General features: G+C 45.1%; 1 protein-coding gene across 1 annotated transcript in view; it reads right to left on the minus strand.

Moving 5' to 3' along the window:
• Positions 1-8,837: 8,837 nt before the first annotated feature.
• SEL1L3 (SEL1L family member 3) overlaps positions 8,838-25,702 on the minus strand; it is a 48,080-nt gene continuing 31,215 nt past the window's right edge. Inside the window, exons 16-24 of the mRNA XM_079990088.1 lie at positions 25,319-25,446; positions 23,894-23,977; positions 20,096-20,186; positions 19,909-19,993; positions 18,828-18,937; positions 17,484-17,611; positions 14,817-14,919; positions 14,666-14,738; positions 8,838-9,812 (exon numbers count right to left, since the gene is read on the minus strand). Coding sequence (XP_079846214.1) covers positions 9,646-9,812; positions 14,666-14,738; positions 14,817-14,919; positions 17,484-17,611; positions 18,828-18,937; positions 19,909-19,993; positions 20,096-20,186; positions 23,894-23,977; positions 25,319-25,446 — 969 coding nt within the window. The 3' untranslated portion in view covers positions 8,838-9,645. The remainder of the gene's footprint in view (positions 9,813-14,665; positions 14,739-14,816; positions 14,920-17,483; positions 17,612-18,827; positions 18,938-19,908; positions 19,994-20,095; positions 20,187-23,893; positions 23,978-25,318; positions 25,447-25,702) is intronic.

Consider the following 25,702-nt stretch of genomic DNA (forward strand, 5'->3'; position numbering starts at 1 on the left):
AAAAGTTCGGTCTATTCCTCCTACAGGACACCACACTCTGTCCTTCACAATATGCTCAGAGTGGAAGTTGTTTTTCCAGAACCAACTCTTTTTCCTATTCACTCTTTATATCTCAACCTATCTCCTAACCTCTCTAACTGCATTTCCAACCTTCTTACTCCCTTAACTCCTAACCCCTTAACCACTTTAACTGTCTCTCCTCAAATCCTCTCCTTTTAAACTCTTCCTCCTGGAACCACGGCCAATCAGAGGCTGCCGTTCATTAACCATTTGCTGGCAGAAAAAAAAAGAAACAACCTGTCCAGCAAAACCATCCTTTTCGTCACAGGAGCAAGCCTGGGATGCATCCTGGACACTGGCAGGTCCTGGGCTGGCCAAGTGACAAGATTCACAGGCCTGGCCTCACTGATGTGGTCCAAAAGAAAGCAGAGCAGTACATTTGGCACCAAGAGATGCAGAAGGAGGTGAACAATGAGCTGTCTTAGGGAGTCTACTCCGCATTTGTGTAGGGTTCACTCCTTAGCCTTTTCTCCTCTGAAAGATGTCTAACAACAACAACAACAACAACAACAACAACAATTTATTTATACCCTGCCCATCTGGCTGGGTTTCCCCAGCCACTCTGGGCGGCTTCCAACAAAACACTAAAATACAATAACCTATTAAACATTAAAAGCTTCCCTAAACAGGGCTGCCTTCAAATGTCTTCTAAAAGTTTGGTAGTTATTTTTCTCTTTGACATTTGGTGGAAGGGCGTTCCGCAGCGTGGGTGCCACTACTGAGAAGGCCCTCTGCCTGGTTCCCTGTAACTTGGCTTCTCGCAGCGAGGGAACCGCCAGAAGGCCCTTGGCACTGGACCTCAGTGTCCAGGCAGAAGGATGGAGGTGGAGACGCTCCTTCAGGTATACTGGACCGAGGCCGTTTAGGGCTTTAAAGGTCAGCACCAACACTTTGAATTGTGCTCGGAAACGTACTGGGAGCCAGTGTAGGTCTCTCAAGACCGGTGTTATATGGTCCTGGCAGCCACTCTCAGTCACCAGTATAGCTGCCGCATTCTAGATTAGTTGCAGTTTCCGGGTCACCTTCAAAGGTAGCCCCACATAGAGTGCATTGCAGTAGTCCAAGCAAGAAATAACCAGAGCATGCATCACTCTGGCGAGACAGTCTGCGGGCAGGTAGGGTCTCATCCTGCGTACCAGATGGAGCTGATAAACAGCTGCCCTGGACACAGAGTTGACCTGTGCCTCCATGGACAGCTGTGAGTCCAGACAGACTCCCAGGCTGCGCACGTGGTCCTTCAGGGGCACAGTTACCCCATTCAGGACCAGGGAGTCCTCCACACCCGCCCGCCCCCTGTCCCCCCAAAACAGCACTTCTGTCTTGTCAGGATTCAACCTCAATCTGTTAGCCACCATCCATCCTCCAACCGCCTCCAGACACTCACACAGTGGGTACAGATTCTTACCCAGGGCTTACTCCCAAAGCCTTTCTTACAAATGAGAGGATGAGGTTTAGGGTCAGAGTTGTCCTTCTGCTAGATGGGCTACCTTCCCAGTTTGACAAGCTCCATCTGCCCCTCATTTCACTCTGTAGCATGTGCAGAAACCACCTTCTTGACCACTGGATTCACTATGGGTCTCATCCACTCAATCCACCAGAGCCTGTCTTCGCATGCAGGGAAAGCCCTTCACTCACTGAGGGTTTGAGACCCACCAGCTACCCTCACCTCCTGAGAAATCTCTATGTGGGACAAGAAGCTACAGTTAGAACTGGATATGGAACAACTGATTGGTTCAAAACTGGGAAAGGAGTACGACATGGCTGTATATTGTCTCCCTGCTTATTTAACTTATATGCAGAATTCATCATGCAAAAGGCTGGGCTGGATGAATCCGAAGCTGGAATTAAGATCGCCGGAAGAAATATCAACAACCTCAGATATGCAGATGACACAACCTTGATGGCGGAAAGTGAGGAGGAATTAAAGAATCTTTTAATGAGGGTGAAAGAGGAGAGCACACAATATGGTCTGAAGCTCAACATCAAAAAAACGAAGATCATGGCCACTGGGCCCATCACCTCCTGGCAAATAGAAGGGGAAGAATTGGAGGCAGTGAGAGATTTTACTTCCTTGGACTCCAGGATCACTGCAGATGGTGACAGAAGTCACGAAATTAAAAGACGCCTGCTCCTTGGGAGAAAGGCGATGGCAAACCTAGACAGCATATTAAAAAGCAGAGACATCACCTTGCCAACAAAGGTCCGTATAGTTAAAGCCATGGTTTTCCTAGTAGTGATGTATAGAAGTGAGAGCTGGACCATAAAGAAGGCTGATCGCCGAAGAATTGATGCTTTTGAATTATGGTGCTGGAGGAGACTCTTGAGAGTCCCATGGACTGCAAGAAGATCAAGCCTATCCATTCTTAAGGAAATTAGCCCTGAGTGCTCACTGGAAGGACAGATCCTGAAGCTGAGGCTCCAATACTTTGGCCACCTCATGAGAAGAGAAGACTCCCTGGAGAAGACCCTGATGTTGGGAAAGATGGAGGGCGCAAGGAGAAGGGGACGACAGAGGACGAGATGGTTGGACAGTGTTCTTGAAGCGACAAACATGAGTCTGACCAAGCTGCGGGAGGCAGTGCAAGTCAGGAGTGCCTGGCGTGCTCTGGTCCATGGGGTCACGAAGAGTCGGACACAACTAAACGACTAAACAACAACAAGCTACCCTCACCTGGTTTAGCCAGCCAATCGAAGCCGTTTTGACAGGGGTGTGGTGGCGGCTGCATGCTGACAGCTTCTTGGAGCCACAGGTGAGAGCCTAGTGCAGGGTAGGGACCAAAGATGGACAGGAGGACTATAACATGCCCCCCCACCAGAGGTACCACCCCTCCCCTAACACCCCATACACCCAAGCAGGAAAAACAATGTGACAGATCAAAGAAGGTATAAAAAGAAGCTGAAAACTGGCAGAGCATTCTACATGGTGTAGGCAAGGCAGAAGAGAATCTTCTGGAGCACTGGACTGCAATGTTCCAGGCATCACACTTTAGCCTGGGTATGTTTAGCATGCAGAAGACAGAGAAGACATGAATAAGGTTTCCAGATATGCAGAATTGTTCTCTCTTGCTTCAGAGGGCAGGACTGGAATCAGTGGGTGGACAGTGTGCTTTCCCAATAATAGCTTCAATGCTGGAAAGCAAATATTTCCTGGAAATAGAACTTTTTCTACATTTATAACACCCGAGAAGCATATTTACACATTTACTCAGACATTTGTTCCATTGTGTCAGTGATTGCAGTTAGGCAATTTTAGTTACCGTATTTTCCACTCTATAGGACACACCCGACCATAGGACGCACCTTGTTTTAGAGGGGGAGAAAAAGAAAAAAAGTCTCCCCCTCTCTGCTCGGCGCCCCTTCAGCGAAGCGAAAGGAGAAACAGAGCCCCTTCCATTTCTCCTCCCGCTTGGCTTAAGGAGCGCTGCGATCACTCCCTCTGCGCTTTGGAGGCTTTGTGTTGCAATCGCTGAAGCCAAGGAGCCTGCATTCGCTCCATAGGACGCACACACATTTCCCCTTAATTTTTGGAGGGGGAAAAGTGCATCCTATAGAGCAAAAAATACGGTAGGTTATTTAATGCTGTTGCTCCCCCTCTGCTTTTATGATGGTTAACTGCACTACTTCACTTACTTCCAAATGTGCTAAACCAGCCCTGGAGACCCTCCTTCTCATTCTGCTGAGTTTCTGCCCTCAAGCCCTGCCCTTAGTGGCACCAGTAAATTGCGTTCAACAGGATTCCCCTGCAGTCTCGCAGCGTGACCCACTGTATTCAGTGGGGATTGCTTTTTACGGACTGAAAGCACATGCACCCATTGAACTTCCCCTCACTGTGGGGATTATTCTTGAACTTCTGACTTGGACTTCAACACAGACCACTGTTTGCCCAACATCCTTGATGCTTCTAGCTTAGCAAATAGAGCTGGGAGCAATAGTGTTGCCAGAATACACACCCTGTCTTAATCTTCCTTCCCAGAATGTCTCAAGTGAACTGAAAACTAAGCTTTGGGTCGGATGATGTATTTTTACATAACTGGATGCTGTTGACTTTAGGAGAAGCAATTGAAGAATACTTAATCACTTTGATCGGTCTGCACTTTAAAATGACCTTACACAAAGTCAAATAGAACACGTAGGACACCAAGTGCTAATCTACTAGGATTTATGTTCACCACACTGCTACGAAGACCAGAAATTCGTTGGAAATGGGGTTCCCCTTTTAAAAAAATTATTACCCACAACGGGTCTGTAAAAGGAAGAACATCAATAAGATACTTGAGAAAATGAGATTGAGCCTAATCAACATGAAATCACCTCTAGATGGCTCGTCCTCAGCTTGAAATAGTACTGAATTCATGTAACAATGTGGGTAAGTCTTATTCCAGGTAATTCCTTTATTAGCAAGTTTTTCTTGAATTTACATTTTTGACACACCTTATTGGAAGCTTGAACCTTTTGACAGGAGATGGGCTGGGCAAGGCCACCCATGAGAACACGTGAGCATCAGGTGGCAGATCCAGCCTTCTCTGCATGTGACTGGGTTCAGAGAAGACAGTACTGGCAGCATACATGTGGATTAGGGGCAGGCAGAGGCTACAAACTCCCCTCCAGCCAAGACCAAGGCCTAACCTCACAAAGTTGTGATGATTGCTAAGAGGTAGGCAAAAACAAAATGGCGGGTGCCCATTTGAAGAAGAAGAGTTTGGATTTGATATCCCACTTTATCACTACCCGAAGGAGTCTCAAAGCGGCTAACGTTCTCCTTTCCCTTCCTCCCCCACAACAAACACTCTGTGAGGTGAGTGGGGCTGAGAGACTTCAGAGAAGTGTGACTGGCCTAAGGTCACCCAGCAGCTGCATGTGGAGGAGCAGGGAATCGAACCCAGTTCACCAGATTACGAGTCCACCGCTCTTAACCACTACACCACACTGGCAAAAAAATCCTGCCTTGCCTCAAATATGGCAGCCGATGTGATCCATAGCAAGGTTGTAGTATGAACCGCAGCAAAATTAAAGGGAGGGACAGTGGGGAATCTGGCGGGGAAAAGGGGCAGAGGAGGGACTGCCAAGCCAGGCTGCAATTTATCTCCCAAGGAGTGGGCCCAGGTGGCGCTGGTTGACCAATCAGGCCCACCTCCACCCACCCCCCGGGAAAGCCTGCCTGCTCAGGCCAATTGCTGGTAGGCAACCAAACCCCGGCACCCTCGCCGGATCACTGCAGGGCCCATGGCGCAGCCGCAACACTACCCATCAGATATGGTGATAATGTGGCTGACCATTTGTGTATTACAGTCATACCTAGGAAGTCGAATGGAATCCGTTCAAGAAGTTCATTCGACATCCAAAACGTTTGTAAACCAAATCATGGCTTCTGATTGGCTGCAGGAAGCTCCTGCAGCCAATCAGAAGCCGTGGAAGCCCTGTCGGATGTTCGGGTTCCAAAAGAACATTTGCAAACCGGAACAATCTCTTCCGGGTTTGCGGTGTTTGGGAGCCAAAACGTCCGAGTTCCAGGACATTCGACAACCAAGGTACGACTGTACTCAGTTTCTCATCAATGGACCCCAAACCGCAGGAGCTTAAGGTATCTACTCTATGATTAGTAGGGTTGTAAACAAGTATTTTGCAATATTACCACCTCTCTTCCAATGTCACTTTCAGTACGTATTTATAGCAATCTATATCTAATAATCAAGTACAATCCACAAAGCAGAACAAGCACGACCGCTGGCACCTCATGGGAGAAGAATCGTAGCTGTCCAGTCATAGGAGTCTGAATGTTGGAAAGCAAAGATTTCCTGGAAATGAGACATTTTCTGCATTTACAACACCTGGGAAATATGGCTGCGTACTGTGATCCTAAACACGTTTACTCAGACATTTGTTCCATTGTGTCAGTGGTGAAGTTAGGTCATTTTGGACTCTGTCCTTAATGCTCTTGCTTCTCTGAAGGATGTATCACTTCAAAATGTGGAAAGCGAGCCCTGATGTGCTAGGCGTCCCTCCTGCTCATTCTGCAGTTTCTGCCATAAACTCCAGCCGTCATTGGCACGACTGCATTGTGTTCAAGAGGAATTTCTCCTGTAAGTCTGCTTAAGGACTGCTCCTAAGTGTGACCTGCTGTATTCAGTGCCTCTTGCCATGTACCCATTGAACTCACGGTGGGGATTATTCTTGAATTTCTGGCTCAAATTTCAACACAGACCACTGTTTACCCGACAATCTTGGTGCTTCTAGCTTAGCAAACAGAGCTAGGGCAATATTGTGGCCAGAACATACAGCAATGTCATTTAATCTTCCTTCCCAGAAGGTCTCGTTGAACTGAAAACTAAGCTTGTTCTTTCACATAAAAGTGATTAAATTTCTCTTATCTTCCCCCCTCCCTCCACTTGAAGGTACATATTGATCCCTACCCTGACCCCAGCATAAATTTAAAGGAACATCCTGCTCATCTTGCTGTGACCAGGTACGTTGGCCATTATCTTCCCAAGCTCAGACGAAAACGCAAGACTGTGATAGTATTGCTAAATTAAGGCCTGTATGCAAAACGCCAATTAGATGTCAGTTTAATGACTCTGTAGAAAGGAAGCCCTCTTCTTCCTGCCCCTTATCAAATGCGGGATTCATTTCAAAAACACATTATGGCTGACTTAGAACTTAAATCTAGACCTTAATCTCTTCCGAAATTAGCATTTGGGGGTGGTCACATGTACGCTACTGAAATTGCATACCCAGAATTTTTTGAGCAGCTAACACAACTGCTTTGACAGAACAGATTAGGTATAACAAGGCAACCCTAATAAATAGTCTTTAAAGAAACATTTCCCTCTGGTTGGAAACAAATTATGCCAGCTCTGGGGAAGTGTACATTTCTGCTGGTTTTGAGGGCACACCAGTGATCTGGGAAGGCATTCAGGCATATGAACCCAAACTTTTCTGTGGTTGTCCCTGATACATCCCCAAACTAACCCCTTATTGGTCCCACAGTTATCAAGGGTGCAAAGATTTCTGAGGTGGTGGCAGAAAGGGTATACCTGACATCTTCAAGGTTGGAGATCTATTTCTCAGAGGAGGAGGTTCAATGTCTCCTATGGCCCCGGGGCACCTTCCAAGAAATATAAGAAGGTGGGAAACTGGTTTAAGTTCCCTTTCTTGAGTGAGCATAGAAAGGTGTTCTTGGGAAAGGTAGAGGTAGAGATCTCAAAAAAGACACTTCTCAACAACCTCTGTAGACTTCAATCCTTGGGATTCCTAGGTAAAGTTGGTCAGTTAGTATAAACTATATAAATATGTTGTTGTTGTTTAGTCATGTCCGACTCTTTGTGACCCCTTGGACACACATTTCCCCTTACTTTTTAGGAAGGAAAAAGTGAGTCTTATAGAGCAAAAAATACGGTACTTAATTTGTGCATTGCAGAACACCTTTTATTTACAGGGCACTTAAGTTAAAGGTTCGAAGTGTTTATCTTAATATCATCTTTTTTATTACTTTAGTCCAATCAATAAACTGTTGGCACGGCATTTTTCATCTCTAATATCTCCAATTTGATATCACCATTGTCGTCACGATGGCGTCAAAACATCTGCTAGCATTTATTATGGCAATTTCTACGACCAATCTTGTTTCCGTTTCACATGTCAGTTTGCCCTTAAAAGACTCAGCAGCCTCACACTTGCATTTTGTATATTTTCACTGGAAACAATATTTGATAATAATATGCAAGATGCCACGTGGGAGAATAACAGGCACAATAAAATGGAAGCTTAGTTGGCTGTTTTAATGGTCAGGCCCTGGAGGTTACCATGGTTCACTTGTGGTCATTATCAACTGTTTACTAGTTCATACGTTGCAGGCAAAGGCAACAAGGACAATAATAATAGAATTGCACCTTGCCGACAAAGGTCCGTATAGTCAGAGCTATGGTTTTCCCAGTAGTGATGTATGGAAGTGAGAGCTGGACCATAAAGAAGGCTGATCGCCGAAGAATTGATGCTTTTGAATTATGGTGCTGGAGGAGACTCTTGAGAGTCCCATGGACTGCAAGAAGATCAAGCCTATCCATTCTTGGGGAAATCAGCCCTGAGTGCTCACTGGAAGGACAGATTGTGAAGCTGAGGCTCCAATACTTTGGCCACCTCATGAGAAGAGAAGACTCCCTGGAAAAGACCCTGATGTTGGGAAAGATTGAGGACACAAGGAGAAGGGGATGACAGAGGACGAGATGGTTGGACAGGGTTCTCGAAGCTACCAGCATGAGTTTGACCAAACTGCGGGAGGCAGTGGAAGACAGGAGTGCCTGGTGTGCTCTGGTCCATGGGGTCACAAAGAGTCGGACACGACTAAACGACTAAACAACAACAAAGAACCCTGAGGAATCCAACATTCTGCAGTGCAGGAATATGAAGCCATCCCAAAGGGAGATTGAACCTGCAACCTTGACATTCACAGCACCATGCTCTAACCAACTGAGCTATCCAGATTCGTAAACCACTTCACAGCCAGAAGCCACTTAAGCTGTATACAGCAATATTGCGTATTAATGAAACTAATGTGTAGATTTAATTTGTGTGTTAGAAAAGTTTCAACGTGTTGCCCATAAATTATCTTCATAATTGTTAAAACAACTCTATATGGTACAGCAATATCAGAAGCAGCTTTTCTAAGCTCAGATACCTCTTCAGTGCTGAAATACCAGTGGCCTTGACATACAAACATACATACATACATACATACATACATACATACATGTGTGTGTGTGTGTGTGTGTGTGTGTGTACACACACACACACACACACACACACACACACACACACACAGTGGTACCTAGGGTTAAGTACTTAATTCATTCCAGAGGTCCGTTCTTAACCTGAAACTGTTCTTAACCTGAAGCACCACTTTAGCTAATGGGGCTTCCTGCTGCCGCTGCGCCGCCGAAGAACGATTTCTGTTCTCATCCTGAAGCAAAGTTCTTAACCCGAGGTAATATTTCTGGGTTAGTGGATTCTGTAACCTGAAGCGTATGTAACCTGAAGTGTATGTAACCTGAGGTACCACTGTATATATTTAAGGTGAACAGAATATTCCTATATACTGTCTTTGAAATGACATTTTGGAGCCTTAGCCTACCAAGGCAAAAATGATTTTGGAGCACACTACGACTGATTAAGACAAGTCCTTCTTCCCCAAACCAGGTCTATCAATTCTCCGAACTGAAAATAAAACCCTGATTAATTTTAAAGGAACAGAAAAATCCCTTTCCCAATAATACAATAGGACCGATTATGTTCTAGTTCACACTATTTCTGAATTTGAAAATAAATTACCTCAGGTTCTACAGGGCACTAGATCTGAAGGTCATTCCTCCTTGAATCAAACTGTCCCCTTCCTAACCAAATTTTGGGTGAAACCTTCAAGGCTGCTTCAAGCTCAAGCAAGGAAGTGCTACAACAACAGCATAGCCTACTCCCACGGTGAGAGCACCCGCCAAGTCACAAAAAGGGGGGGGGCATTTTCCAAATTGGCATAGAAAGGGGAGGTTTCTGTCTCCTGAAGACATCAGAATGTCTCTTCTTGAGAAAATGCATGCCTCAGCTGCTGGAGCGGGGATGCTGAGGATTCAAGACATGCTCCTCTGAATTATTTGACGCAGTAGGTTCTCTGTGCTCTGCTGGTCTTGTCTCACTAGTAATTTCCTCTGTGGAAGAGATTTCAGCTGGAGCCTCTTCAGGCAGTCGTGATATCCGGCGATGAACAACTGTTGGAACACACAATATAATACAGCAGATAAAAGTAGTGTTATAGATTACCACACCCACTATCACTCAGGTGATGCAACTATTGGGTTGCGGCGCTCATCTCAGGCTGAGGGAGCTGGCATTTGTCTACAGACAGCTTTCTGGGTTATGTGACCAGCAGGACGGAACCTCTTCTGGAGCAACGGGACACCGTGATGGAAACCAGAGCACACACAAACACCATTTACCTTCCCGCCACAACGGTACCTGTTTATCTACTTGCACTGGTGTGCTTTTGAAGTGCTAGGTTGGCAGGAGCTGGGACAGAGCAACAGGAGCTCACCCCGTTGCGGGGATTCGAACCACCAACCTTCTGATCGGCAAGCCCAAGGGGCTCGGTGGTTTTGATCACCTCTCCAGTAAGGAGTACTACCTACACAGCTCCAGATCCTGAAGACACGCTTTTATGAATATGGAACCTGATTCAGCAGGGAGATTCGCACACAGAACCCACATTCCATATGCAGATGTCTGGAAGAGCCCTAGCATAGCATCCTTTTCTTAAACAGTACCTTGCATAGCAGAACTGTCAAATGTACTTTGCCCTTTTTAACTTCTGGATTCCTATTCAAACATTTCATATGGTGACTCTTCTTTTGATTTAAATTTGATGGTCAATTCGGTTCCCCATATGATTTATCATTTGCTTAAAAGCACTTCTAAACCACTTAATCTTTCAAAAGTCTCTAAGCAGTGTTCAAAAATGTCTGTGTGGCATCATCATCATCATTTATTCAATTTCATACCCACCCTTCCCCAAAACATTCAAAGGCAGTTCACAGCCAGTGGAAATGACAATATTAATAGCAGTTCAAAACAAATACCAAATTCTCCAAATTCCCTTCCTTCACTAACATACTTTGTGTTATGTACTGAAGTTCTCACCCTGGGCCAGCAGGGGGATACTGTAGATAGTTATGCAAATAAGGGATCAAAAGTGACGTTCAGTGATTGGATAGTTTTAGAAAATTGTTACAGTTACGTTGTACTGGAGCTCTATATAAGCAGGCTGACTGAGCCCTTCAGTTCAGTTCTGTTCTGGCCTCTGAATAAACAAGAGCTGTTTGAAGAATCGCTGTGTCGTCTGATATGTTCACCCACAACTTAACACTTTGCCTCCTTTGCCCATTAAAGTAATGAAAGCTTATACGAATGGCAAAATCTAGCAAATGCTAAGCACAATCCACTGAAAGCTATGGAATGGGAGTTAAGTTGTTACTCCTGTTAAAATAAATGACTAAAGTGCACTTAACATGTAGGATTGTGGTTTAAGCAGTCTGCAAAAATGAGGTATACACTTTCATTGTATCCCAGATTTATTACTGTGGTCAAAACACCTATCGGAACATGGTTACATATTTCAGATCACTCACTTGCTGCCTAAACACTTTAACTCCAATCTTATTAATTCTTGCTTAGAGCTTTGCACACTCCCTTCTCACCTCTTTCGGGGACTGATGATTCTTCACCTCTTATTGCAAAATAATTTTCCTTTCTGGACTAATCTGGGATTTGCCATCCCCATCCCTATTGTAAAGGTAAAGGGACCCCTGACCGTTAGGTCCAGTCACGGACGACTCTGGGGTTGCGGTGCTCATCTTGCTTTACTGGCCGAGGGAGCCAGCGTACATCCCTATTAATAAAGGTAAAGGATCCTTGACCATTAGGTCCAGTCGTGACCAACTCTGGAGCAACGGGAGCTCACCCCGTCGTGGGGATTCGAACCGCCGACCTTCTGATCAGCAAGTCCTAGGCTCTGTGGTTTAACCCACAGCACCACCCGCATCCCGATACATTCCTATTATAGAAGTCATTAAACTCTGCACAGCAAGGTAAACGTTAAATTGCAGGTGAGGTTCCAATTTATGCTCTCTGCATGACATTTCAATACCATCCTTGAGTAAACCACATTGATCTGAATCGTAGATAACCTTAAGATTACACTATAAAATAATCAACTCAATCACAATTCCATCAGGTGAGAAACATGAATGTTGTAAAGAAAATTGTCTCTTCCTGCTATCTTGTCTTGTTAATATTCTACCAACAATCCTTTTAAAAAAAATCTAGACGAATGCTTTAGTTGAATACTGACTAGAAACAGGTTTAAACCAGCTTTATTTGGCTTTCTCATGCTCGGAGAGCAACTGAACCACAAGTAAAAAATAAAAAAATAATAAAGGTTAAATACCGGTTGCAAAAGGGACGTGGGTGGTGCTGTGGGTTAAACCACAGAGCCTAGGACTTGCCGATCAGAAGGTTGGCAGTTTGAATCCCCGTGATGGGGTGAGCTCCTGTTGCTTGGTCCCTGCTCCTCCCAACATAGCAGTTTGAAAGCACGTCAAGGTGCAAGTAGATAAATAGGTACCGCTCCTGCGGGAAGGTAAACGGCATTTCCGTGCGCTGCTCTGGTTCGCCAGAAGCAGCTTAGTCATGCTGGCCACATGACCCTCGGCCAATAAAGCCAGATGAGCACTGCAACCCCAGAGTCAGCCATGACTGGACCTAATGATCAGGGGTCCCTTTACTGGTTGCAAATAAGACAGCACAAAATCTTTACACCCACCCATACTGGCAACACCCGCCTCCCTTTCCAGGATTTGGGTGAGGGAACAGGAAGTGCTGTATAACGTAACTCCCCCCAAAAGCTAGCTGTGTCATGCTTGTATCAGTGAAAGCAGAAGAAATAATTGTCCTTCTCTCTCACCCCATTCCAATAGATGAAAGAGGGTTGATTTCTTTTATTCTTATAATAATTTTCTTTTATTCTTATATAAGAATAAGGATAAAAGAAAATTATTATAAATTAGTTTGGAGATGGTATTTAACGACAGTCAGATTAAATCAAATAAACAAGGAATATTCGGTGTGATGGTGGAGGGAATGCCAGGAAACCGGGAATTACGTTCACATGTGGTGGAAGTGTAAAGATGCACAATTTTTCCGGCAAAGGGTGTTTAAGGACATAACAGAAATCACTGGGTTAAAGCTGACCAAAAGTCCAGAGGTAGCATTATTATCAATTTACGATGGGGTGAAGGGTTCACAGACTATGAAGGACTTGCTCACAAATTTATTGACAGCTGCAAAAATTATGATAGCTAGGAAGTAGAAGGGGCAAGCAAAATACAAAATGGAAGAATGGTATAAAGAGGTGTGGGATATAGCTATTAAGGATAAATTAACATGTGCCTTTAAGGTAATTACGGGGAATATGCAGGAGAAATGATTTTGAGGAGATACGCAGGGCGTTTGTGGAATTTGTACTGTTAAAATGGAAAGGGGTCAAACCATCGCGAGAGGTGTTGACATTTTGGGAGATTGGATAGTTATAATGGAATGGTCTCATTGGTGGGGTGCACATTTTTATTCTTATTTATGTATGATTGTCAAAAGAAGAAGAAGAAGAAGAAGAAGAAGAAGAAGAAGAAGAAGAAGAAGAAGAAAGGAAACCAGAAAGTGGGTTGATTCCCTCACAATGCGGAAACGTAACAGAACTACCCACTCTCAAAGGCCGTTGCTCACTAATCAGCCATGTGGGCAAGTCTTTCAATCAGGAGACACTTTTAGGTCCATAACTCTTGCAGAGACACCACTGGGCAGTCTCTTTTGAAGGGAGAAGTGGTTCTGCACTTTTGAGGAGTAAGGTCAGTTCTTATTCTTACACAGTATATAATCATGGGAAACAAAATGAAACAACAAACCCGGTGCCTCAGCTTAGGAAACACAGATGTAGAACCTCAGCATTGCTCATATTCCTTTAATTACTCCACAAGAAGTTCCACAATTACTTGTCTGGAATTTATATTAGCAATATATTGAAAAAGGGAGGTCTCTAGTTACTGGAAGGGACACGGGTGGTGCTGTGGGTTAAATCACAGAGCCTAGGACTTACTTGCCAATCAGAAGGTCGTGGTTCGAATCACCACGACGGTGTGAACTCCCGTTGCTCGGTCCCTGCTCCTGCCAACCTAGCAGTTTGAAAGCACGTCAAAGTGCAAGGAGAAGGTAAACGGCGTTTCCATGTGCTGCTCTGGTTCGCCAGAAGCGGCTTAGTCCTGCTGGCCACATGACCCGGAAGCTGTACGCCGGCTCCCTTGGCCAGTAAAGCGAGATGAGCACTGCAACCCCAGAGTTGGCCACGACTGGACCTAGTGGTCAGGGGTCCCTTTACCTTTACCTAGTTACTGGCGGTATCGGGCTAGGCTATACAGTCATACCTTGGGTTGAAGTAGCTTCGGGATGAGTATTTTCGGGTTGCGTGCTGCAGCGACCCGGAAGTAATGAAGCGCGTTACTTCCGGGTTTCGCCGCTCATGCATGCACAGATGGTCAAAATGACGTCGCGTGCATGCGCGGAAGCGGCGAATCGTTACCTGTGCACGTGCAGACACGGGGTTGTGTTCACTTCTGGATGTGAACGGGGCTCCGGAATGGATTCCGTTCGTATCCAGAGGTACCACTGTACGTGGTCCCTTTTGAAAGAGTTGCTGGTTCACAAGGCGTGAACCAAATGAAATAAATAAATAAATCAAAACGTGGATCAAAATGAAATAAAAATAAAATATGAATAAAATCAGAACTGTGCAAGGCTACATTTTCATTCCATGTTTTTATTATTTATGCTGGCATCCGATCTCAATTCTTTCCCCTCTGTAGTGAAAAAGTAAACTAGGCTTTTCGACCTGTTTGCCTTCAGTAGTTTTAAAAATCTAGTTCGATTCCTTTTTCTATCGAGGAAAACAAATGGGACACCTGTGATTTTGTTATTATTTTTTTGTTCTTCAGCTCTATGGCTGCTGCTAGATACTTACCCAACAGAGCCCAGAAACACTTTATGACAAATACAGCCACAGCAGAGACAAACAAGGAACCCAGGAAGTAAATCTGCAAGGAATTCAGAAGCTTGTATTAGTTAGAGCACAAAATGCCAGGCATTTACTCATAGAACAGTGGAGTACGCACCAGACTAGAATGCAAAGTCGTCTTCCATAAAACACGCAGGTGGAAATAAAGCAAAGCTAAAGTGCATGGACTGATTGATTCTTGGTTGCTATAGCTCCAACACCTACGGACAACAATAAGAAAGACATCAATGTCAAATAAAAAATATACCTAGGACCCTCGTACCTACAGGACCGCCTCTCCTGGTATGTCCCACAGAGGAACTTACGGACTTCAAACAAAAACATCCTGAAGGTCCCAGGCCACAGAAAGGTTAGGCTGGCCTCAACTACAGCCTGGGCTTTTTCGTCTGTGGCTCCAGTCTGGTGGTACGCTCTGTCACAAGAGACTAGGGCCCTGCGGGACTTGACATCTTTCTGCAGGGCAGAGCTGTTCCACCAGGCCTTTGGCCAGGGCACAGCCTGACTCCCTCCTTTGGCAATCTTCACAGAACTCTAGCCCAATGGTTGCCATCAATTTGATTTGAATTAATTTTATAATGAAATGATTTTAGAATGTTGTATTATTTTATTGTTGTTAGCCGCCTTGATCCTGGCTTCGGCTGGGGAGGGCGGGATATAAATAAAATTTATTATTATTATTATTATTATTATTATTATTATTATTATTATTATGGCTCTCAGCAGCCTGTCGCAAGAGCAGACAAGGACTATGCAGATGAAGGAGTAAAGCCAGGCAGATAGAAGGCTTGAGTCTTAACTGGGGCCATCAGTGATAGGGCACAGACTTTCCTTCCACATCAAAGAGCCCATCATATGGTCTTCCACCACCACCTTATGACATGTTCTCATTTATTAGTTGAGTTACTGTGATTAAAATTACGACCAGTTGTTCAGGTAGCTTGAGGAAATGGCTGCAGCTCTGATGAGAGTTGAGGAACAGTCAAAAGGCAGCTGGTTTCTCAGCAGAGCTGAGAGTTCTCAACCATCTAGAACTTAAAGATTGCAATCCTAAAGCTACTTCCGTTGATGTCAAATTCAGCTTCTTGGCACGAAATTTTGAGCAAGAATGCTTCCTAGGCTTGTGGGGAAGTTTTGGATCTTGTGTTGTTTTGGAGAGAGGTCTTCTCAGTCAGTGGTGGCTTCAAAGCCTCCTTCAGGCATTCTCACCTGGGTAATTACAGTCATGAGGTGGAAGAGAGTGGGACCGTGCCCACAGGCCCCAGACTTGTCATCCATATGTTAGAAGGGAAACTCTGAAGAGCGAAGGCTTTTTCTGTGCATGTAGGTTCTCCTCGTGATTTAGAACATGGCGAAATCCATACTCTGAGTCAAAGACCAGCAGGAGGAAGGAGATATGCACAGAGAAGGTTGTTCCTCTTCAGGCCTTCTCAATGTGGAGGACTCCCTGGTCCTGAATGGGGTAACTGTGCCCCTGAAGGATCAGGAGCGCAGCCTGGGAGGCATTTTGGACTCACAGCTGTCCATGGAGGCGTAGGTCAATTCTGTGTCCAGGGCAGCTGCCTACCAGCTCCATCTGGTATGAAGGCTGAGACCGCACCTGCCCGCAGACTGTCTTGCCAGAGAGGTGCGTGCTCTGGTTACCTCCTGCTTGGTCTACTGCAATGCACTCTACGTGACCCAGAAACTACAACTAATCCAGAATGCGGCAGCTAGACTGGTGACTGGGAGTGGCCGCCGAGACCATATAACAACGGTCCTGAAAGGCTTACATTGACTTCCAGTACATTTCCGAGCACAATTCAAAGTGTTGGTGCTGACCTTTAAAGCCCTAAACGGCCTTGGCCCAGTATACCTGAAGGAGCGTCTCTACCCTCATTGTTGTGCCCAGACACTGAGGTCCAGCTCTGAGGGCCTTCTGGCAGTTCCCTCACTGCGAGAAGTGAGGTTACAGGGAACCAAGCAGAGGACCTTCTCGGTAGTGGCACCCGCCCTGTGGAATGCCCTCTCAGCAGATGTCTAAGAAATAAACAACTATCTGACTTTTAGAAGACATCTGAAGGCAACCCTGTTTAGGGAAGTTTTTAATATATGAAGTTTTGTCGTGTTTTTAATATTCTGTTGGAAGCCCCTCAGATTGGCGGAGTTTAAATAATAATAATATGTTGTTGTTGTTGTTGTTATGTGTAGATGTCAAGGAGGAAGGGCCAGCAGACACAGAACACTTGAAGAGGCCTAGCATTCTTTTGGAAGAGTACTGCGGCCGGCCCAACAAAACATCCTGTTTTGCTGTTCTTGGTGGCTTGTGATAACTTTTCCATTCCCCAAGACCAGGGATTCTCAACCTTTCTACCTTCAGGAAAATATTTTCCCCAGGATTTGCTTGCCAGAGGAACTTCATGTGTTGCAAAGGAGTCCAGGGAACACAATCAGTTCACAATGAGCGCGGGCCCATTCTGAGGGTGCTCAAAGCTTCTCCTGCAACTTGCACGCTGCATGGAGAAAATAGTGGCAGACAGAGAGTTGTCTTTCAGGAAAGGATTTGCCGTTACCATTCTTCTCTTTGAGGAACTCTTGGTATGCTTCTGACAGACCCCAGGGTCCCCTAGAATACATTTCGAAGACCACCATCTTAGGCATTTTAACGTTGTTGCCGATTTTATGGCACCTTGCTATTATTTCTGTTGCTTCACATTTTACACTGTGCTAAATAAGAACCTGCTCTTAACGTTTTAAGGACGGCAATGATGGACAAGAACAGTCTCACCTTTCGTAAAGCTCCTGGAGCACGTTTGAATTACTGGAGTTGACGGTCCTGTCAATTCCTAAATGATCTAAAATGTGATGAGGGATGGAATAACCTTCTTCCAGGAGAACAGCCAAATTAAAGAACCCCTGCAAGGTGCAAAACGAAGGCATTTCCAGTCAAACAAATAGCACTTCACGGCTCTGTGGCGAAAGGTGTTGGGCGTTTTTTGCTTTTCAAGGGGACAAGGAGCCAGAGAAACTGGTGAAGAATTCACCAAGACAGATAATGCAGCCCTGGAGCAAGAAGCCCCCTTGTCAATTCATAAATTACAACCTGCAAGAAAACTCAACAGCTTTAGCCTCCCCCACCCCCCGAATTGGGGGCACTGATTGTTTTTTTGCACCCTGGCGCTGCATAGTGTGTTCTCCCTCATGGAGAGCACAGGTTGCGGGCGGGGCTGACGAGACACCTCACTGTTGCTAGGCAAATGGTTTGGCCATCCTTCAAGCAGGGACGGGCTGTTACTGGGGAAATCTAGATGTTGCCATTTGTTGATTGACAGCCCTATTTGTTAAATACAATGAACGCAGTGACGAACTTCCTCTTTTCGCTGCGTGCTTCGGATCACCCGCCCTCCCTTCCCTAATTTTAGGCTGTTTGCTTGACCTTGCTATGCCTGTCATGGGGTCGTCTGCTTTGGGGCAGGGGCCCGGTAGGAATTTTGTCCATTTGGCTGATTAGTGTGTGCCACTTGGTTTTTGCCTACTGCGTAGCAAATCGTCACAACTTGTAAGGTTTGCGGTTAGGCATTGGTCTTGGAATTAGTTGGTAGAGGGGTATGGATTTGGCTGTGCCTGCCCCTCCACAATGCTGCTGCTGCTGCTGCTTCAAGGGTTTTCTGTTAAAGGAACCCAGGGGCTCCCCATGCTTTTGTCCGAAACCCCCTGGCAAGGGGCTAGGGCCACGCAAGCCCCTGGGAGCATGCTGGGGAGAGGTGAGGCATGGTTCCCAGTCCCATCTCTCTCCACAGGTGACTTACACTTGCTGACTTCGCAGGGGTGCGAATGTCAGAGCTGTCCCCGTGCGGGGTCAATTAGTGCTACCAATGCCTAAGCAACCACTCACATTGCTGTAATTTGAATAAAGTTGTGGCCAAAATTATGCCAAAAACCTTAAACAAAAATTAAGTGTCAATTGTGTTTTTCTTTGGGGAGTGTCTTGGGGACCTCGACGCACAAATGCTAAAGACGGCCCTGAATGTGACAGGGGTTTGTGGGACACTGCAAATCTCAAGAGTCTTCAGAAAAGGCCTCAGGTTTTCTGATGATCAGCCCTTTCATTCCCCAACCAGCAAGAACCTACCTGTGCGTCTCCATACAAGGCAGCTTGTGCATACATCTGTACTGAGATATCCAAGTTTCTGGACTGATTCCGATATCCATAGTAGTAGAAATCTCCCACCTTCAGATAAGCTGTGGAAAGAAGCAGCTGCATTAAAGACTGCGCAAGTGATTCCCTCCTTCACAGCTCAGGCTATGACAAATTCCAGTGGTCCTGATCAATGATCTTTGATTGATTGCAAACAAGCCAGAAGGTGGTCATTTTGCGCCCAGAGATGGAAAGAAGATAAAGTCCCTACCAGAACAGAATGGCAAATTAAGTTGGTGGATTATGCCAAATTGGCAAAAATGACCGAAGGAATCAAAAATCAGGAAGGCCAGGATTTTAATAAGGAATGGAGAAAATTTGCAATTTATCTTAAAAACCCATTGCAAACGGTTAAAATCATTAGTAGGATGGGAATAACACAGCTTAATTGTGAACTTTGGACACAACGGAGATGTAAAATATCTGGATTATCATAAAAGATGCAGGAGGAAATGATTAACAATACAACCCACAAAGGGGATGAGAGAAGTCCAGGAATATTGTTTTTATGTTGCATATTGGGTAAAAGGTAAAGGGACCCCTGACCATTAGGTCCAGTTGTGGCCGACTCTGGGGTTGCGGTGCTCATCTCACTTTATTGGCCTAGGGAGCCGGCGTACAGCTTCCGGGTCATGTGGCCAGCATGACTAAGCCGCTTCTGGCGAACCAGAGCAGCGCACAAAAACACCGTTTACCTTCCCGCCAGAGTGGTACCTATTTATCTACTTGCACTTTGATGTGCTTTTGAACTGCTAGGTTGGCAGGAGCAGGGGCTGAGCAACGGGAGCTCACCCCATCGCGGGGATTCGAACCACCAACCTTCTGATTGGCAAGTCCTAGGCTCTGTGGTTTAACCCACAGCGCCACCCACGTCCCTTGTATATTGGATATATGATTGTAAAACTTTGATCTGAAAACCAAATAAACCAATTATTTAAAAAAAGAAAAAGGAGGTCATTTTGCAACACTCAAAAGCACACGAACGACTTTATCTGTAACAGGTTGTTATACGTACCAAATGAGGGAGCATTTTTCTGAGAAACTGAGAAATTATAATATCTCCAAATGCAGTCAACATTCATGTATCTTTCTGTCATATTCTAGAACACAGGATGTGGGAGAGAAAGAATGACTCAGTATGCTTCCAGGAAAATATTTAAGGATTTAAAACAACAAGAGGGTGTGGAATCACATATACTTACTGGCCTCTCTTCGCAGAGATGTGCCAGGTTTGTCTGTGACACCTCGATTCCAGTCTCTGCAGACAGAAGGTAATAAAGCAGGGCTTCATGCCTAAAACCAAGGGGTGTGAGAAAAAGAAATGCAAGGTGAATACAAGGAAACTTCAGAAATAGTTTGGCACAGTGGTTTTCAAACAGAAGCAGAACACCGATAACTGGGAAACACTGGTCTGCGAGTGCTCCCATTGGAGAACAGCCTTTGCCTGTTCAGACCTTTAAACATCTGCCTTAAATAAATTCAGACGAGACTCAAATTTTTGGTTTGGTTTTTGGCAGAATTTAGGCCACAATTGATTACAGCAAGTGACTGGTTGCATAGGCTCTGGTTCGACTAGCTCCCTGCACCGTTGCAGGTAGCACTGACCCAGGGCACCAGCAGACTAGGGTGAACACCCGGATAAGCAGAAAGCCGGGAACAGGCTATGTCCACCACCCAGATGTCCCCCTGGACTCAGACACGGGCACAACCCCCTCACAGGGTTGACCAAACCATTGAGTCCCTGGATTCCTTTAACGGAATACCCTTCACATAGGGATGGCAAGAGCCTTCTCCCATCCCTATCACCTGAACCAGAGCCTATCCGCAACCTTACAAGTTGTGACGATTTGCTACGCGGCAGGCGAAACCCAAATGGCACCAGCCAATCAGCCAAGTGGGGAAATTCCTGCCGTGCCCCTGTCCCAATGACAGACGACACACGATGGCATAGCAAAGTGAAGCGCACAGCCCCAAATATAGGGAGAGGTGGGCGGGTGTTCCCATGCACGCACCGAAAGAGGAAGCTCTGAGTCACGTGCATAGGTATATATAAGTCCCTTGATCCATTTAGCTTGGCCTGATTGAACCCAGCATCAAGGGACCTACCAATTGGGTTTTGTGGATATTCAATCAAACCCACCCACAACACAGGGTTTGGTTGCCAGATCTCACTGCAATACGTGCCCTCTTTAAGGGAGGACCCGATTTACCAAAGGTGCTATGGGCTTTGAAGATGCTCGAACTCAGGACAAAATGGTGGAACGTGCTAAGAGGAAGGCACCCTTGGCAAACCCTCACCATGATCAACTCCCGCCTGGAAACCTATGTCCCCATTGTGGAAGGATGTGTGTATCCAGAATTGGCCTCCACAGTCACTTACAGACTCACTGTTAAGACCATGTTTATGTATGACAGTCTTACTTGGCTATCAGTGATCGCAGAAGAAGAAGAAGAAGAAGAAGAAGAAGAAGAAGAAGAAGAAGAAGAAGAAGAAGAATAGAGACAGATTGTTCAGCAGTACTGATATTCCTCCTGGAATGTGCCACAGCAAGAGTCTTAAGTATGTTTTAGAGCACATTCTTAATTTACACAGGGTAACAATAAGGCCCGAGAAGCTCAAGGCAGCCACATTTGCTCTTCATTTCCACATCACAACATCCCTGTGAGGTAGGTTAGGCAGAGAGACAGTGACGTGACAGGTTAGAGTACACACCCTAAAACATTCCACAGAATCATCTGCGGAACAAAGGCCTTGCTTGGAAGAGAAGGAAGGGTTCAGAGAAGACAACAGGTTTAAATTAAAGACACAATTAGAGATGACATCGACATAGTTCAATTGAGCTCATGCAGAAGTAATACAAGGTGGGGAGCTTTTGAAGTGCAACAGTGTTGTGCAGGTGGCAGCAGTTGAACATCTGACCTACCCATGCAAAAAAAAAAACAAAACAAAAAACCTTCTAAGAAAATCTCTTCTCCCCTCTGAGTGGTGCAGCAGTAAAATGGATAGCAAATTTGCAAAGCTATGCAGGGTCCAGTATGGTTTCAAACTGGATGGGGAACGCATATTGAGATTCCTGGATTGCTGCTAGATGATACTTAGGGTCTCCTCCAGTTCTCCAGTTCTCTGATTCTATCCTGATATTTCTTTCCATTGAGAAAGAAAAGACTGGCTGAAAAAGCTGAAAGCAGGGAAGAGTTCTACCTTAGTCCGCTTCATGTAAATTTGAGGATTATCCAATTCAGATACGTGAGTCCACTCCTATTATGTCTAGTTAGGCCCTAAGAGTTTCGGGACAATGACACATGATGCGAAATGCATCACTTGTAGCTGAATTAATCTTAAGAAAACAAACTGTAAATAGCTGCTTGTGCTCCCACCCTGACCCCAGCCCATGGTCATGGTTAGGACTATGTCATGAAAACTCTTCCTGCCTGCAGAGATGCTATTAGATCTTGAAAAGAAGATTCCATCGGTGCTTCCCTCCAATCTGAAATAGGTTGTGGCTTTTACACAGAGCTGGGGAAGAAAGGTTGGCACTCCGAATCAACAGCTACATCTACTGGTCAAAACTTAAAAGTGAAGGATAAGGATTAGCAGCTGGTTTAAACTTTGGCAATCTGCCTCCTAGCTTTCACATGGATCCTTTGCATGTAGGTTTTCACCAAACTGTACCCAGAAAATGCTCTGGGAGTTCTGCATGTGGATTGAGATACACTAAATTCAGACTATCATTAAAGGACAGAAAGTCGTCTGTGATGGTGTTTATTATTATTATATTTGTGATGTAAGGGTGGTGCTGTGGTCTAAACCACTGGGCCTCTTGGGCTTGCTGATCAGTAGGTTGGCAGTTTGAATCCCCACAATGGGGTGAGCTCCCATTGCTCTGTCCCAGCTCCTGCCAACCTAGCAGTTTGAAAGCACGCCAGTGCAAGTAGATAAATAGGTATCGCTGGGGTGGGAAGGTAAACAGAGTTTCCATGCACTCTGGTTTCCATCATGGTGTTCTGTTGCACCAGAAATGGTTTAGTCATGACCCAGAAAGCTGTCTAGGGACAAACCCTGGCCTGAAAGCAAGATAAGTGCCGCAACCCCATAATCGCCTTTAACTGAACTTAACCTTCTAGGGGTCCTTTACCTTTATTTGTGCTATAATGGAGAGTTCATTAGGTTTTTCTGCTTTGAGCACCGAATTGTTTTAGGTCATGCTGAGGGCAAAACTAGAGGGAATGGTGGAGGTCTGATTTCTTTAAATTTTAGCAAATAGCACTGCCCCCCCCAAAGGGTAGTTGCTCCTGGATTCTAATCGGGGCTGCAGTACAGCCCACCACCACCACCAAACACTGTTTTCCAAATAAAGGTCACTCATGCAGAGTGGCTATTTGCCACATTACAAGAAACTTACATATGTCCTCCCCCCTCCATGGCTGCTATTTGCCAAAACTTAAGAGACTGGAGATCTAATAATAGGTTACGAATGTCTCATCTAGTTTGTCCCTGAGTTTTTCATATCCAGCTAATGATTTGGCCTTTGCACTGAAACATCTGTTGGGAGCACAGTGTTAGGAAACGGATAAATCAGTCAATTTTTCTAATTTAGTTACTATTAGGTGGCCATTTCACAGCACAGAAGTATAGAATTCCCATTCTGAATTGCATTTATCTTTTGTAGTCATTGTGTTATTTCACTTTCTCAGTTCTCTTGCATATAATAATAATAATAATAATAATAATAATAATAATAATAATAAATGTTACAGATAGGTAGCCATGTTGGTCTGCCATAGTCAAAACAAAAAATTCCTTCCAGTAGCACCTTAAAGACCAACTAAGTTAGTTCTAGGTATGAGCTTTCGTGTGCATGCACACAGAAGTGTGCATGCACACAAAAGCTCATACCTAGAACTAACTTAGTTGGTCTTTAAGGTGCTACTGGAAGGAATTTTTTGTTTTAATAATAAATGTATTATTTATACATACAGAAAAGGAGCACCAGACCTACCAAGACAATTCCAGATAAGCGTTGAGAGCTTTTTGAATGACGTGGCCTAAATAGCCATTCTTTTCTGCCACATATTTTGCCCAGCTGAAAATAAGAACAGAAACATTAGCATTCGAAGTCTGCAGGCAACTTTGTGGCAGGCAAATGCCTGCACACACCTCAACCCAAATCAGTGAACTCTAGGAGAATCTCCTGCTTCCCAACATGCTGTTTCTCCCGTTGTTCAAGCCCCTTGCTTTCTTGCCCGTCTCTGCAATGGCGGACACCTGGCAGCAGCCCTCACATTGTGAAGAAGTATGAGACTGGCCCTCAACTCCATTATGTACCTCCAGGTTAGGATGAGATGGGGACCTTCTTCTTGGGGGAGAAGAGAAAGGAAGGAGGGCGTTTGCTTCACTGCCAATGTAAGACTCAGGGCTCTCTCCCACCACGAAATGTGCAATTTAAGCTTCAGAAATGCAAATCCCCTCAGCCCAAAAAGTGACACAATGAACAGGGTATGAAAAAGAAAGAAGAAAACAAGTATAGGTTTGGAAGGTCAAGGTCACTGAAAATCGGGTTCTCCTCCCAGTGACCGACTCTGGAGTTGTGGCGCTCATCTCGCTTTATTGGCCGAGGGAGCCAGCATACAGCTTCCGGGTCATGTGGCCAGCATGACTAAGCCGCTTCTGGTGAACCAGAGCAGCACACGGAAACGCCGTTTACCGTCCTGCCAGAGCGGTACCTATTTATCTACTTGCACTTTGACATGCTTTCAAACTGCTAGGTTGGCAGGAGCAGGGACCGAGCAACGGGAGCTCACCCCGTCGCGGGGATTCGAACAGCCGACCTTCTAATTGGCAAGTCGTAGGCTCTGTGATTTAACCCACAGCGCCACACGCGTCCCAAGGTTTGTGGTTAGGCATTGGTTAATGTGTGTGGAGGGGACGAGGTGTGGCTGTGACTTGTCCCTCCGATGGTTGCTGCGTAGGTATTCCGTTAAAGGAATCCAGGGGTTCGCCATGCATTTGTCTGACCCCTGAAAGGGGGATAGGACCACGCAAGAGCCCCTGGGAGCTCGCTGGGTGTGATCTAAGGGATCTGCACCCATCCCAATCGATCTCCCAGGGTGCTTACCTCGACTGACCTCTGCAACTGGCAGTTGTCAGTTCTGCTCCTGTCCTGGATAGTCTGAGACAGGATCAGATAGTCTGAACCAATGCCTAAGCAAACCAATCACAGCCTGTAATCAATAAAGTTATGGTCCAAATTATGCCAAACCTCAAACTGAAATTTGAGTCATGTGTGAATTTATTTCTAGGCAGTTTTGGTGATCTTAGCACACAACCATGTTTTTTTTTTGCAGTCACAATGATTCCTGGTTTAAGAAATTTGATTTTTTTTGTTGTTGTTATTGTTGTCAATGCATTTCTTAGCACTACTTACATTACTGCCTTTTCAGGATCCCTGGGGAAGTTTGCTAAGTTTCCTGTAATATAATATTGTGAACACCGTAATGTGCCTTCCATGTGACCACTTTCTGCCGCTTTAAAGAAATAGTCAGCAGCAACAGTCTGTAAAGTGGGGGGAAAGCAGTAAAAAAATAAAACTTTTGCTTGTTTCCTCTTTCTATAATGTCAATAATGTGTGCATAAGGAAAAATGCAAGTTTTTTAAAAATTGAAACAGAAGTTATTAGTTACCATTTGTGTACTGATCGCCATTTGAAATGGCCACCTCTCTATTAAAATGTTGAGAATCCAAAGAGAAAAATGTTTAATTAATTAATAATAATAATAATAATAATAATAATAATAATAATAATTTATAC

This window comes from Podarcis cretensis (assembly GCF_951804945.1).
Source record: "Podarcis cretensis genome assembly, chromosome: 9".
Classification (NCBI taxonomy): Eukaryota; Metazoa; Chordata; class Lepidosauria; order Squamata; family Lacertidae; genus Podarcis; species Podarcis cretensis.